This window comes from Perca fluviatilis, chromosome 16, assembly GCF_010015445.1.
Source record: "Perca fluviatilis chromosome 16, GENO_Pfluv_1.0, whole genome shotgun sequence".
NCBI classification, from domain to species: Eukaryota; Metazoa; Chordata; class Actinopteri; order Perciformes; family Percidae; genus Perca; species Perca fluviatilis.
Window position 1 is genome coordinate 26,576,310 of NC_053127.1, and position 15,812 is coordinate 26,592,121.

The window sequence follows — 15,812 nt, forward strand, 5'->3', positions numbered from 1 at the left end:
GGTATTGATGCTTTAAAAACAGTTAATCAGTACAGAAGCGGGACTATTTCCTGCGCGTTCTACGGAAAACAGTAGCTCTGCATCCCGTTATATAGGAGATGCATACCTTCAACGTAGTTTGAGAGGCTGCGAAAAAAAGCCTCAGCAACAGGACCTTTTTCCATTAGTCCACAAATCAAACCTTGCCTTTCCAGAGATCAAACGATTCAGCAGCTAAGGGGTGGGGAGGGGGGAAAAAAAAAAAAAACAGGGGATGTGCTCCGAAAAAGCAGAATCCAATCTTCCGGGAGAGGCAACGGTCACTACTACTACTACCACTATCTACCGAACGACACACCTTGACAAACTAGGCCATGAGGTTGGGCCAGTGTAGGGAGTAATCAAGGGGGAGTGTTGTGGGGGAGGCTACGTGTGGCTTCTTGTCCTTTCAAAACCTGCAGGGGTGTTGACTTGCACTGGTAGGAAAAAAAAAATAAAAACACCTGTTGAACAGATCTGCATATATCAAGGATAGTAAAGGTAACACATGTAGGATTCTCTCTTTTAATACATATCGCTGTTAAATTGTAATAACAACCATTAACTGTACATTCAACAGCCCCTATGACACGTTTGCTGCGGGGACTTTTCCTTCTTTGTTATATGTGATTAAGAAGGTCAGTCTGTTTTATTCCCATAGGGAATTGATCCCAAAGTCACCCGCAGTGGTTCACGAGAGCACAGATTGCTTGGGGGCTACCGTTTGTTTTTTTCTGGTGACAGTCGCATCCTTCAGTTATTAACATGTGCCATCATAACTCATTTCACAGCAACACACTGAAGAGAAAATCTTACACGAGCATCTTTAAGTATGATATGATCAATGAGTCCGCATGACCAGTCACGAGCTGTGACCACCCCAATATGAGGTCCGATAGCACCATATTTGTCTTTTAAATCTCTTAAATGGTTAATAAGAGTGTCTAAGCCATAGATCAAGCATATCATGGATAAAACCATAGGTCTCATACTCATACATGCAACAAAATACATTGCATGTGTATACAAAGACATATATGTAAAAGAGCATGGTCAATTTGGTTTTGCAGCAGAAGAATTCAGGTTGTGCTGTATTAAAATGGACCAGGAAATGAAAGCCTGACTGTTCCTCTTTCAAACTTTTGATGTAGTGTGTAGTGTGTCCATCATGGAAAGCATACATTTTACGAGGCATGAAACGGTCTTCCCGTGGTTTAAGCATTTAGGGGGAACAACACCACAGTGCCCGACATTATTTTAAGAGAATGTGTTTATGTGGGGCTTTAAAAAAAAAAGAAAAAGAAAGAATTGAGGACCAGCAGCTGGGTTAAGACGTGAGCAAACGGGAGACTGCAGGCATACAGGAGCCCCCGCAAGTCTAACAAACTATTAGCATTCAAGTGAGGAAAAAACATCTGAGGCCCTTTCCTACACTGTGGTGTGAAGATGGGAGCTGGGAAAGAGCAAACCACGGGACGGAGAAACAGTCAGTGCATCATCTACCGGCCCATCATCTATTTAATCATTCATTTAAGGCAACACAACTTAAATATGGGTCATTTCGGGTTACTGTGGATGGAGTGCCAAAAGCCCTTGACATTTTTGCATAAAGAAAAAAAATAACCTGTCAGTTAGTAAAGGCTGTTACGATTATGTCAAGTATGTCAAGTAACAAGACCCTCTCAAAAGTTCCAGTTGGCAAAACTAAAGCTGAACCCAAAGCAAAACAACAGTTCAAACATTCTCACTAGCCTAGTGTGTTTGGATGTGACTCCTAACAAGTAATATCTGGATGGGAAATGGCTTCTTAAGTCCTTACAAAGCCCTGGCTTTTTATTTGTAGACCTTAAACTGCAAGCCGCCGGGCCCCATGCAGAGATTCTGCCCCAACTAATTCAACTTTGTTCGCTCGAACCTACAGCTGACAAAACAGGCCGCTGAACCTGTGCCGGGGAAACAAACAGATCAACGGGATCTCACTGAACAGCAGAGTGTTAAAGAGGAGAACGGTGGTGGTGCGGTTTCAACAACTAAATAAACTTGCTGCATTACAGCAACTGCTTCGGAATCAAAAAAAATAAAAAATAAAGCACAATGACGTGCACTTCTACATTTCACCAACGTGTTCATTAGATCGCTTCCTTTGTGCGTCACGTGGTGCGTCTTCTTTCAAAATGACAATTTTAAAATACATCATACTTTGTGAACAAGTGACAAAATGGTTAGCTATAATCTGAAGAGGCAAGACAACGTTTACACGACGACACAGGCAATACACAAGACATCAGACAAATGGCTGAAACTGCCGCCTTTGACTAGTATTTACTGATGGAGCCTTGCCTGAGGCTGGCTGGTGGTACGATTGCATTCAGGGAGGCTGAAGATCCAATATGTTAGAGGTTACCGGCCAAGTGGTACCGAATGCACTTCTGGCAATTCAAGCCAAACAACAGACTACCCTTGCAAAGTGTGGAATAAAAAGAGAATATGGCTTTAAGTAGTTACAGCATGTCCCACTCAAGTGACTCCCTGCCAGTAAACTCAAGACACCAACAGACCCAGTAAATTTAAATGAAAGCATTGTCCATGCACATATTTTTTCCCCCCCAGGGACCTGTAGTTACACCTGCTCCCCCTCTCCAATGCAGGCAAATCAGACCCACTTATAGACAATTTTTTACATGGATAATTAGCAAATACCCGGCGCAGACGTGATTATCCTCAGACAAAATGGCTTCCTCCACAATTACCTTGAATTTAAAATAAAAAAAGAAAAGAAAAGAAAAACAGTCACACAAAAGAGGGAACATTGCTGAAAGCTCTAGCCAAACAAACTCCGTTCAACGTGTACAGGTTCCACCACAAAACACTACAAATATTTAGGGGGGAGGTTTCCAAAACGGTCGGGAATCTTTAGGTCATTTCTAAATTGACTCTACTGGTTTTCATCTTGTGGCAGACCAACATCTATATCCACACACCGAGAAATACACACACCCACAATTGTGAGCTCAAACAATAAACAATACTAGCAAAGGGCATCACAATCCTACTATCTATACTTTGGAGTATACAGATCCCAATATATAGTTCCAACTACAACACTACAAGAGTTTACAAGGCTCAACAGTCAATCTGTTTTCTTTTTTTGAGAGGAATCAGAATAGAGATGACACTGCCTTTGAGAACTGCAGTTGCGTTGCTACATGGTATACGTCTGGATATTAAGATAAAATAAAGATGGGAAAAAAATAAGAATTTTCTTTGAGAGAATTTAAACTGAAGCAAAGCCCAAACAATATAAGCGCAAGACAAATCCACCGTAAAGAGACTTCCTTCCATCCACAGAATCAAAATCCTGATTAGGTTTGCTGAAAAGACGAAATTTTGATAAAATCTAATATTTGTTTAAATTTTAAAAAAATATTAGTGGATAGGGGGGGGGTTATAGATACACGTGTACATATGCTGCAAAAACTCAGGCAAAGAAAAAGAAATGTGGATTTCTTGCCAAATGATGCTTCGTTGCCACCCGTTGCCACGTCAACGTCTGGGAGACGGCCGGCATGGCAACGGAAACTATCATCATAAAATGGTACAGTAGTAGAAATAGCTAGACCAGGAGGGGGCAGGCTCTCCTGGGAAAAGGTCCGCGGAGAGGTCCAATGATTGGTCATGCGGCTCGCTGTCAGGAATAATGGTTGTAGGGTGGTAGAGGGTGCCCAATGCCGTTCTGGTAGTGATGGTGCTGGCGGTGGGCGATGTACTCTGCATAACCCATTGTCAACTTCTCGCTACGGTACCTAGGGATGAGACGAGATGGGTTTGTAAAGGCTGGCCGACCTACGTGTCACGTTAGGAAAGCTATGATCGGCCACAGTCTGTTCCGATCACCCTGTTTAACACAGATGAGTCAATACTGGATTTAGGAAGTCTCAGACAGGACAACAAATATTTGCAAAATATGCATTTTTTTTGTCAGTCTCACAATGGACAGTTTTTTTTTTTTTTGAAGTGATGGTTCGGAGTAATTTCACCCTAGGGTCCTTTGCACCATGACATCGAGCCAAACGCAACCCCAGAAGCTTTTTCACCTGGGTCGAACATTGGGAGAGTTAGCGTAGAGTATCAGCTGAATAGCTTAGCGCAGGGGCTAATGGATCCAGTGATGTATGTAGCAGCAACAACAGCAGAGAGCAGAAGCCAGCAGGCAAGAGTTATTTACATAAACCTCTGGTGTACTTACAAACTTTCCAATCCATCGTTTTATGAGTGCATAACCTATTTGTATTAGTGTAGACGTTTGGTATCATTTCGGGCATTATTAGTGGGGTCATTTACGAGATACGTCACTGGATCCATTAGCCCCTGCGCTAAGCTATTCAGCTGATAACGCTACTATACGCTAACTCTCCCAATGTTCGACCCAGGTGAAAAAAGGTTCTGGGGGGGTGTTTGGCTCAAGGTCATGTTGCAAAGGACCCTAGGGTGAATTACTCCGAACCATCACTTTAAGTATAAAAATTGATGCAGCATAACAGAGAACTTTTTTTTTTTTTTTTAATTCCATGTGTTCTTCTTCCTTGTCAAAATCTAGCGCCTACATTACCCACAAAGCAAATCGACCGTCGACAGTTCATTTGGAGGAGTTATTCTAGTAGCGGCTAATGATGAGATGAGATGAAGAGCGGGCTACAGCGGTCTACTAATCTCACTTCTTTCTAACTCTACACCCCCCAGATATTTTCATTTTCAAACTTGTCTTCAGACCCAACCAATGCGGACTCAAGTGACATCACTTAAGGCAGCTTTCACACGGCTCCTTCTGGAGCCGCAAAAGGCTTTATACAGCTTTTTTTTTCCACATATGCAGTACTTCTCCCCAATACCTGTAAATAGACTGATGTGTAAAAACAGTGGAGTTCTCCTTTAAGCGACTTGAGTGGCTGAGGATATAATGCATGCATAATTATTTTTTCTTCTTTTTTCATTTAATTCATGTTAGCTTTATGTTCAGTTTTACCAATTCTGCTTGGTTGGCAAAACTTGTACATACATGCATATTTGCATGATTTTAGGACTTATTTTTACAGCTATTTGTATATATATTGGTTTCTGTATTTATTGTTAATCTCATATTAATGTTTAATATGTCTGTTTATGTATGTACCAATCACAAAGGCAAATTTCTCTTAAGTGTAGCTTACTGTGGCAATAACCCGTTTTCTGATGCTAAATGCATGTATGTGGCAAACAAAGAGTATCTCAGTGACACATTATTATATATGCATACAATAAGTCGTAATCTTACCTGGTTAACTTAATGGTCTTCCTGAAGTCATTTGTGATGGGGGCTTTGTAACCTCCCTTTCGTAGTAAGGAATCTATGGTTTGAATGTGGTCCCAACCTTGATGAAATAAGAGTTAAATCTCTTTAATACGTTCCTGAAAATCCACATCTGGCGCAACATTCATTGTCTCTGTAAAAAGCAGATGAGGCTGGATTCGTTTGGCGCACAAATAGATCTCACCTTGCTCCTTTGCAACCTCTGGTAAGTAGGTGGCGGTGCGCTTTGATCCTTTTTCATTGAAAAACTCTATCCTTATACCGTGAACACCCACCTAGAATTCAAGACAAGACATGCATGAAAACAATGCATTTTTACGCCATAAATCGCTCCATCCAACAAAGTCAAAGTTGTCAATAGAGTAAGCCTTAATCCAATATGGAGAACAGTTACATTCTGCGACAAATACAACATTTTTGCATTTGTTCAAACAGGTTACGGCATAATTAGCATTTAACTTAGTTTTAGTCTTGTTTGGGGGGAAAAATTTGTAGAAGCTGCAGTGTATTAATAGCAGAAAGAGTGAGCATTTAGGCACCACACTTCACAATGCAAATTTAGCAAACCATGTCTCTTACCTCCCAGTCAAGGTAATCCCCGACGTCTTCAAAGTTGGTGAGAAGAGACACTGAGCAGAAGAGGCGAGGCAGCTCATCCCTTGTCATAGGGGGGAAGCGGCTGTCTTTAAGGGCACTGCACGCATATAAGCACAAAGAAAATACCATATCAAGAGGTGATTCAGAAAAAAAGAAAGGAAAAAAACAAACAAAAAAACGGTATAATCAAGTGTGAAGAGGCCCAATGGTTTGACTACTGTGTGCAGAGTTTGAAAATGCGAGGCACTCCAATTACCTTTATTTTTATGTTATTGGAGGGTTGAGTAATGCCTTTTCTCTAATGTAGATGACCTATGCATACAGAGGCCAGCGTGGTCGCAGTAGGGACTCGATGCTGTTTGTAATGCGTGTGTGTCTGTACACAGTACCAGTTAGGCGCTGTCTGTTTACATATATTTGACACATCAGCTGTGTGTCTGCCCTCAGGTCAAAAAGTGCTGGTGAAAAACATTCCACACCAGGTATTTACAGAGGGCCCCGTTTACACTGAGAGACTCACTCTCACGCCCCATGCTGTCTCTCATTTGTTAGATACGTCACGTAATGGTTAACATGACATTTCAAATATTCGTAACATAAATGTTGATGTTCTAATTGAAAACACTTGTCCACCAAAGCCAAGTAGTACCCAACTAGCGTTTAACCCACCAGTCGGATGATCCACCAATGTGGGTTAAACCTGTGTCACGGTGTTCCCCGGACTCCCAATACAACTACACAAGGACTCTTTATTAGCACAACAACACAAATGTTTGAATAAAAAATAAAAACACATTTACAACAGTCCATACATTACAGTTAAGTTATCACTACATTTTATTTGTGTCACTGCCTGTCCTATTGATCTCATGAGTGCCAGGTCATCAGGACTAAATAAAAAGGACATCAGCATATTTCTACATCAACGCCAGTGTTGATAACTTGTGTTGCTAACTCAGTGTAACTGCAGTTTGACGGTTAATAAAAATGCTCACACATATACAGTTCCCATTTGTCTAAATAAATAAACAGAACACACTTATGAAAAAAAAATGAAGAAAAAAAAAAAACCTACTTATGGACATTAATAACCTTTTTGAATATTTTTTTGAAGCCCCAGGACCTGGGATCAAAGGAGACACACGCTCCTCACTGCAAGCTACATGAATGAAACAGAACAAAAGCAAATACTATAAGAAACAGAAATTATGTTGTTTTTTTTGCACTCATGCACAGGCCAACTATCAGTTCTGGGGGTCATTTATTACTACTAAAAAGGTCGCCCATGTTAGGGGTCTTTATTCCAATAATGATGGTTGTTCTCTAAATTTATACTATTTTACTACTGCGCCACCATTTCTCATGCTCCATCGCAGCATTTGGTCTATAGCTTGGAAACATAGAAACAGAACTTTGTATTGTTGCTTACCTGGTAAGGGTGTACTCCCTGAGTCCTGAGTGCAGATTCATGGCAGAAAATGTACCTATACAACCTCGCAACCGCTTGTCTCTGCCTATTTTCCATGTGACAAACAGCGGGCTGAAAAACAACAAAGGGGACCGTGTTAACAGAGTCGAATTTTAATAACGTGCACATCGGATGTACATTTCTGTAGAGTACAAAAGTTGGTTAACAGCACACATCAGTCAATTTTGATGGTGTATGCCACAGCTGTTATTCACATTAGGTTAAACTGGCACACGTGTCTTCTACACCATGACGGATCAGCGTTCATCCAAGACTGCAGGCTTTTGTTCATAGCGTTGGTCCATCTGTCCACCCATGACTTGATAACCTATTCTTTTTTGAAACAATATAGCCTTCATGAAGTTATAGGGATGTTCCAACTGCTTCCGGTAAAGAACATTAGCATGTAATTTAGCCTACTGAAATTGTTCGCATGAAGGATGTCTTGTAAAAATGTATCGCGTGTCTGCTTCATAAACAAAATGTGTTAATGACAATAACCCGAAAAATACTGCATAACAGGACCCAACAGTGCTTCAGTTTAGTTTAAAAAGGCATCTCATTTGGGTTTGCATCAGTAATGTTCATTGAATTAAGCAAATGAGAGAACACTCAACGTTGTGACATTGTTGGTAGGCATCACAGTGGACCAGAACCAAAATTGTGCATAACAGTGCACGATTGCAATGCAGTATTATGTAAATAAAGAAAGACACCCTTTTCTACACCAGACAACTTTCATTTGTGCTTTCCAGTCAATTGTCTAATGCTTGTCTAATGGAACGTACACCGTCAGTTTTAACCATTTTAGCGGTCTACACTGGCAGCATAACGGATCCCGTTTCAAACAACCAAAAACTAAAATTGTTTGTTTTTTTATGCTTCAGTGTATTTTCTTCCACAAAACTACATTGTGTGTTGTGTTGTGCGCATTTGTTGTGTTGTGCGTCATGCTTCAGATCCACTGTGACACTTTGACCGGGTTGCTCAACAGTACATGGCAGATCTCATTTTGATCTTCACTGTGTAAAGATAAATCTGACTCACTAATTTATTGTCACTAGCCCATCAAAAGGTCTTGTTCTCAGATGACAAGTCACATATCGCAGGACTCCAGATTATTATTCCCCTTAATATGAGAACCAGTCCAATTTTAAGAGCAATTAAAAATCTAAATTCAGCATGACACGTTCATACTTGAGCAATATTACTTGTGCCACTAATTAATATTTTGGTAACAGATTATTTTATGGAAACAAGTGTTTTTTTGTCTTCTTCGAAACGGACTCATAAAGCACAGATATATTTGTTATTTATCTTTCCTACTATTTCTTTACTTTTTTTTTTTTTTTTTTAAATGGACCAGTATGGAGCCACTACTGATACAGCTACTACTGATACAACGTGGTGATTTTTTTTCCTCTCTCTTGCTTTAATAACGAAAATTAAAGAGTGTGTGTAGTAGTGTAAAGAGAAAAGGAGAAAAAAGGAAAAAAATATTAGCTCAGAGTGTTTCCCCGGTAAAGACATTGTGAATACCAGAACTAATACCGGTACTTCAATTTTGACACTGGCTTGTACACAATGTCTTTTTTTGTTTAATCCATAGAGAGTCTTCAACTAGAATTCCTACACTGTTCCTACAAAAAAAGGCTTTAAAATTCAAATTTTACAAAAAGAAACATACATGAGACATTTTCTCTTTGAACAAATCTTACATTTTATTTTTAGCTTCTTCACATATGAAACAACCGTTTTACAAAATTAAAACCAAAATTTCGAGTTCTGATTCAATGAAGTACCAGTAATTAAAAACAAAAATGTAAATTACAAAGGAACAAAAAATTACAGCTACAGCACATAGGTGCAAAATGGTCTAATGCAAAAAAAAAATAAAAAATGAAGTGGTGTCTAATGGTCACCGATGTAGAATTTGATGTCTTACAAGTTTCACCCAGCAGTTCCTCAGAAACCTTTATATGGCAACTTTCCAGTGGCTTCATTATACCTTTCCTGAAACATTTCCCCCTTGTCTACCAGTGAGGAAAGGCTCCTCCGGCGTTGTCCTCAAAAGGTGGGGGGGGTGGGGCAAAGGGTGATGTAGAAAGGAAAAGATTGCTAGTGTTTACCATTTGGTAGCACAATGCATAAGATAACATGGATTAACAAGACAGCATGTTTGCTAGCTACTTATTACTTTCAAATTGTAATCTTAAATGTCAGTTGTTTGTTTAGCTTACTATAACTACAAAAATAAGTAGTTTACTGTATAGCTATAAGTTAGCAAACGTAACATTACACAGATTTCAATTAACCCTACCCGAACAAATTACTAAAGTTGTCTTAAGTTGCACAACCATTCAAGTCAACTTAAGTAAGCTAGCTAAATTGGCTGACTAGTTATGCTAACGTACCTGCAGCAGCGCTCGCTGGCTAGCGTGGTCCATTGGTCTTCTTGTAGTCAAAATGAAGCAATTTAAAAAAAATAAAAAGAATGAATGTATCCTGTGTTGTTCCTTGAAGCTGCTACCTTTGCGCATATATTGAGTGACAGCAGCATGCGCCCCTTCATTTGGATGAAGTCTTGCTGTTTTACTAATACCAACAATATGTACGATACGATGAGCCTTGTAAGGTAGACAGTCGGTCTAGACAGCAGAAACACAACTCTGTCTCAACGTGATTCACAATGAATTCATGAGTTTACCTTGACTTCAAATAAAATGGCCCATTTGCAAGAAACCTGGGTTCCCATTTCTAAATTTTAGTACCACTATCCTAAAAAAGGTCATGAAACGTGACAAAATACTCACAATCTGAGGCACTGAATTGTTCACTGGCTAACTATGCTGAGCACTGTGCCTATTTTAAATGTAGTTGTTCTTCTGAGCATTTCAATAATTCAATCTGACAATGCCCCCAAGTGAAGGACATGTCGAGGACACCACGGACTAGAATTAAGAGTTTCTCAAACCTGTTGGAGTTTTCACATTTCTACATTCCTAGTCTGATTGGCTTTAGACCTTACTTCCATGTGGTGAAGGTTAGGCTCAACCCCAATGTTCACCCTTTAATACTGACAGACTTAATTCATTCATTTAATTCAAATTAAATCTATTTCTCTAAGGGATGTTGTGAAGTTTAAGTATTGCATGCTCAGATCTACATTGATTGTGCAAGTAAAGAAAAAAAAAAAACTATTTGAAAGCTTCCGCTGTGTAAAGCTAAATGGCTTTCTTAACACTTTCCCCATGTCCTTGCTGAAGGAAATTAAACACAATTTACAATTGGGGATGACACGGAAAATACAAATAAAAATGTACAGATGTACATAGCATACAAAGGACCCACATTATGTTGATGTTTTCAACTGTTTTGATCAAAAGACATTACTAATAATAATAATCAGCAGCAGCAAACACTTAATGTTTTCATCAAACTATATCTAATAGAGTAATGGTCTTGAAAGGGATTTTTAAATGAACACACCAACAGTGGGAGAGAGAGGACTGGGAAAATATTCTGTGGTAGCTCACATATTTGAGTCTGGACTTGTGGATTAATTTACAGGAGGCAGCCATGTATGTAATCAGGAATGTCTGAAATGTAGTGGCAAAAAAATTAAGTATTGGGTCTGCATTTCTCGATTATCCACATGTATTTGGTTAGTCTAGATAAGACAAAAGATGTGGTACAGGTTAGCTGTATCCACTCTGTTTGGGAAACGTCAATTCATTGTTCAGTGTTTGCCGCACCACTATCAGTTTTAAATGGTTCTCATATTTGGATGTGTAAAGCCTTTGCGTGGAATTGGCTGAGGTGATTTTGAGATAGACTCTAGATAGAGATGTTAGCATGATACTTTTTGAGGCTATGCTTGTGTAATTAAAGGCTTCAGTAGGTTGGATTTTCTTCCAAAAGGTCAACATGCCAGAAGCAGCCTTTCAACAGACTCATTATCCAATACAATCTCAACTATAAAAAGGCAAAAAAGCATTTTGATGGGATTGTGCTGAGTAAGAAGGATGGGGAATTTATTAAACACATATACAGTGGTTATGAGGGATTGTTTACCATAATTAAGGCTGGGTATCATTCAAACATTTTCGATACCGGTACAGATACCAATACCGTGACTTTGATACTGGTTCCTGAACGATACTTTTTTTCGATACCAATTTTATCAAATTTATTTAAACAAAAAGAAATTACAACATTACAGCACAAATCCCTTATTTATTTTTCAGCTCCTACTACGTGAGCCCTGTCTCTGTGCGTAACGTAGAGTTTTTCCTGCATGTCTCTACGACGTGTAATGTTAGACAGCCAATCACCAGCATTATTAGATCTTGGTAGAAACACACTTCATGCTTATTGGCTTACTGACACTGATGAGATTTACTCCTTAGGTACCGAAATTTGGTATTGAATGACGAGGCATTTTTGACACTCGATACTAAGGAGGCAATTTGGTCAGTGCCTAAAAAAGTATTGAACTCGGTACTCAGCCCTAACCATAATGATTACCTGCAAAAACCCTGAGTGTTGGAACTGTTTACATTAAACACACACCATTCACAAACCATCATATGCACCTGAAATGTACAACATCATTGTTATTAGTGTCTGCATGGTGAAGTTAAAGAGTGCCTTTTAATTTTTACACTTTAATTTGTTATGACCATAGAAAAAAACATTTAAAAAACACAATACAGCAATTCCTTTGACTATTTTGATACATTTAAACATGGCCCTTGTCAATAAGTCACCCTAAAGTTTCTTTTCTCATTTCAGGTCAATACACTGGAGTAGTAAACTCTAGTTGTAATTGTAAACAATAACTTCCGAAACTCAAAATGTAAGTAAAACCCCCGCGAAGTCACATAGGAGGGGTCAACATGTTTCAGTGGAGGGGGCAGGAGGGTGGTCACGGGCAAAAAGCATAACGTTACATTAATCTTTTGGTTAATTTGGTCGTGGTCAGTGAATGCTTCAAATGAACAAACACTGCATTTGTTTTTATATTTATATAACATTGCCAATGCATTATTTTTGTTAAATTTGCCGATAAGGAATGCTTAGGACTTAGCAGGAACCACATTTTCTTTGTTGGTTGGTGCCTTCTTTTTACAGTATTTGGTTGGTGCTGAACTCGGTTAACGTTAGTGTCCCTTAATTAATTCGACAGTACACCTACCAGACTGTAAAACGAGCGATTAATGTGACCGGTTATAGTGATCCTATAGAGCACTTTAAGACATTAGGCTATTAAATTACTTACCAAAAGCTAATTTGTGCTTCGTTGCTAAGCTAATGTAGCTTACAAAGCTAAGCCTGGTATGTGGCAATTCAGAGTTCATTGAGTGCAACATAAAATATTTATATTACTAACGGTGACTTTTAATGTGTAGTATTTTAGCTGTTTAAAAGCCCTACCGTAACTAGCAAAACGTCTACCGTTAACCCGACAAAATAAGCGTTGTTATCTTACTCGTTTCCACCCTTTTTAGCTTTAGAGTCAGTGGCTAGCTAATATTAGCTAGCTTGTAGCAAACAGGCTCAACGTCAGCCAGTGTTATTTGAGTTAGACAAACAGTATTGCATAATGTTCATTTCGCTGAGTAGCGACGGGAAATATAAAAATACATCAGAGTAGCTACATCATTCAGTCATAGGTAACATAGCATGATAACATCACATTAAATCATTCATTCTAACGTTAATGTTAGCTAGCTAGGTTAGTGGAGTTGCGGGCCAGTGCCGACCATAGACACGGTTTTTCTATGGTACCGACAGTCAAGGCGACAAGGCCCAAATTCCAACTTGGCCAAATTAAGCTATGCTCGCGAGTTTTCACGTTAAATTCATTATAAGTCAAATGTTGTTTCGATGTGACAGTTTGTCCCTTCAACACTGAAGCAGAATCCAGAGGCAACCCCACCAAGTGTGCCGCAAAAGACATTAGTTGGGAGACTACATCGATGAGCTTTGACATGCAGCAAAACAACAAAAGACAAAGATACTCACTAGGGATCATTTGTAAACCTGGGTGTTCTTGGAGGCTGGTATCCGTAGAGGTGGCAATAAAGCACGTCAAAACAGAAGCAGCACATCTCCGCTGAGACGACCATTTTTCTGCTTCCACCTCCCGAACCAGGTCCCGAGCTGAGATTTGGGGAGAGGCCGGATGAAGTGTAACCGGCCTGGGCTGGGGACAGAGCGTTTGAGCCGCCGCCGCCGCTGCTGCTGCTGCTACTACTGCTGCTGCTGCTAACGCTACCCCCAGGTCCCCCCAGGCCGTTGGCTCTGATCACGTTCGCCGCTGCTGCAACGGTCGCGGAGGAGCCAATCCCCAACTCCGAGCCACAATGTCCGGTTCCTACCACCCCGTTTCCTATCCCCACCCCACCGGGACCCCCCGACCCGGGCGATCCCGACAGCTTCTGCTTCTTCACCCCGCAGCACCCGGCCGCCATCTTGGAACAATCTGCACCGACACACCGCTTCCGACCCATAACCGTCACCGCGGGAAGGGAGGGGGTGAACGCCGACCAGACGTAGAAATCCCACTGCGTTGATACGTATGACGGACAATACTCCACTTTCACTCTTTTATTTTTTTGTCGGACGACGAAATAACCTATGTGAGAAGACTGCAATGTCACCCTAGCGTTGCCTTTAAAAATGCGTGACTTCGCTAAGCAAAATCCATAGCTGGATATGCGTTTTTTCCTTGAGTAGTCAGCCAGTCCAGCTTTGGACAACGGTGTTCCAGTGGATCACCGATAACGTCAAGTCCCAGCCAAATATTCACCCCCTTTTCCCTAACACGAAACCATCCGAGGCGATCTCAGTCAGTTCCCCTAAATGTTCAGGGAGTGAACAGTCCAAACAGGCCGCAGATGACAGTAGCCAGGCGGTCCAGATGTGAAGCCGACAGCCAGTGCGCTGTAGCCCAGCAGCACACCTCTCCAAGTGGAAGCCGGTAGCTTGAGTACGCAGGACCCATAAGCTTTAGCACAAATTGCGCAAAATGTGTTGGGCAGCGTAGCTTCTCATTGCACCAGCTTGTTTGCCACTGCCTCACGAACTTCTAATTACACAACAGGCCCAGTATGTTGGAATTCCAGACAGTGGGATAACGCAGAGTAAAATGGCATCTGACAATGCGGGTTTGGCATGGCATTATACAAACGCATCAACGCCGAGCAAGTCATTTCAGTAACGTTAGCCCACAGTTTGCACCTGCATGATGCCTGTTCTTCTAAAAATTCTAAATAACAGCTCCGCGTCAAACGTAGAACTGAAAGTTTTCAGTAGGTTTGTTTGGAGGTTGTCATCCGTTTATGGGGATACATATAGAGCATTCTAGTCCGTGAGCCGTGAGAAATCCTCAGGGTTTGGCAACCATCGCTCCGCACCCGTCTCTCAGCTGCTACCATTCAGTGCTGTTCGGGTAAAAGCCCTGATCAGTCTGTGGTGGGCACAAGCATCGGTGTCGTCGGCACGTCGGAAGCGGATTCAGAAAGTGGGTTGCGCACAGTTGCTACACATTCTGCGTAGCTTCTGGGGGTATCAAATGTGCTATTGCCGTGGAAGCATGCGCGCTCCCGACGTCCATACGGATGCATGCGTGCGTGCATGGAAAACTATCATTAGCCTAGGGGTCTTCACTGTTTTTTAAGGGAGACGGAGCAGGGACCCCTACTACATACAGTAGCCTATATTGTATAAAATAAAGTTGTATTTAAACTGGGCCTACAATAACGTGTGGGCTGCCTAAAGCCTTTACTCTTTTAGTGCATAGAATACTAAGCTATTAAAATATTTGTTGGCATGATTTTATCAGTTATGTTATAATGTTAAACATGCTTGTGGGGCGCCCAGATAGCTCAGTTGGTAGACTAGAGCAGGCGCCCATAGAGGTTTTACAGGCCTTGATTCTGACCTGCGGCCCTTTGCTGCATGTCGTTCCCATTCTCTTTCCCCTTTCATGTCTTCAGCTGCCCTGTCAAGAATAAAGGCCGGAAATGCCCCAAAAATAACCTTTACAAAAAATAAAACATACATGTGGCACAGTGAATCCTTATTAACTTTATCTGTGGATGGCTATCTTAGTGACTATACCTTACCCATAGGCCATTAAGCCTATCATCAGTGTTTTTTTCTCAAAATAGGCTGATTTATATTTGCTAATAATATGTTGGATTCATGTAAAGACATTTTACTTTTTGAAGGCACCTTCTAACAATTTGGAGGCCCCCCTGCAGTAACTCTGAGGACCCGCTAGGGCCCCCGGACCTCCTGTTAAAGATCTCTGCTAAGTTATAGAGGTAGAGTGATCTTTCTTCTCTGGGTCTATTCTTTAAATGATCTAGGCTA

At 40.7% G+C, this 15,812-nt stretch overlaps 1 protein-coding gene across 3 annotated transcripts; it reads right to left on the bottom strand.

Annotated features, from left to right (window-relative positions):
* Window positions 1–393: 393 nt before the first annotated feature.
* On the bottom strand, window positions 394–14,981 carry ammecr1 (AMMECR nuclear protein 1). Of its 3 annotated transcripts, none has more exons than XM_039777591.1 (6): window positions 13,458–14,976; window positions 7,392–7,502; window positions 5,945–6,059; window positions 5,550–5,640; window positions 5,330–5,426; window positions 394–3,821 (listed from the first exon to the last, which is right to left on the bottom strand). In XM_039777591.1, the coding sequence occupies exons 1-6, from the start codon at window positions 13,943–13,945 to the stop codon at window positions 3,707–3,709; spliced, it is 1,017 nt and encodes a 338-aa protein (XP_039633525.1). In that variant the 5' UTR covers window positions 13,946–14,976; the 3' UTR covers window positions 394–3,706. The 3 variants fall into 3 exon arrangements, with proteins under 3 accessions (XP_039633525.1, XP_039633527.1, XP_039633526.1); XM_039777592.1 differs by having other exon boundaries at window positions 398–455; window positions 13,458–14,981; XM_039777593.1 differs by lacking the exon at window positions 7,392–7,502 and having other exon boundaries at window positions 13,458–14,977.
* Window positions 14,982–15,812: the final 831 nt, after the last annotated feature.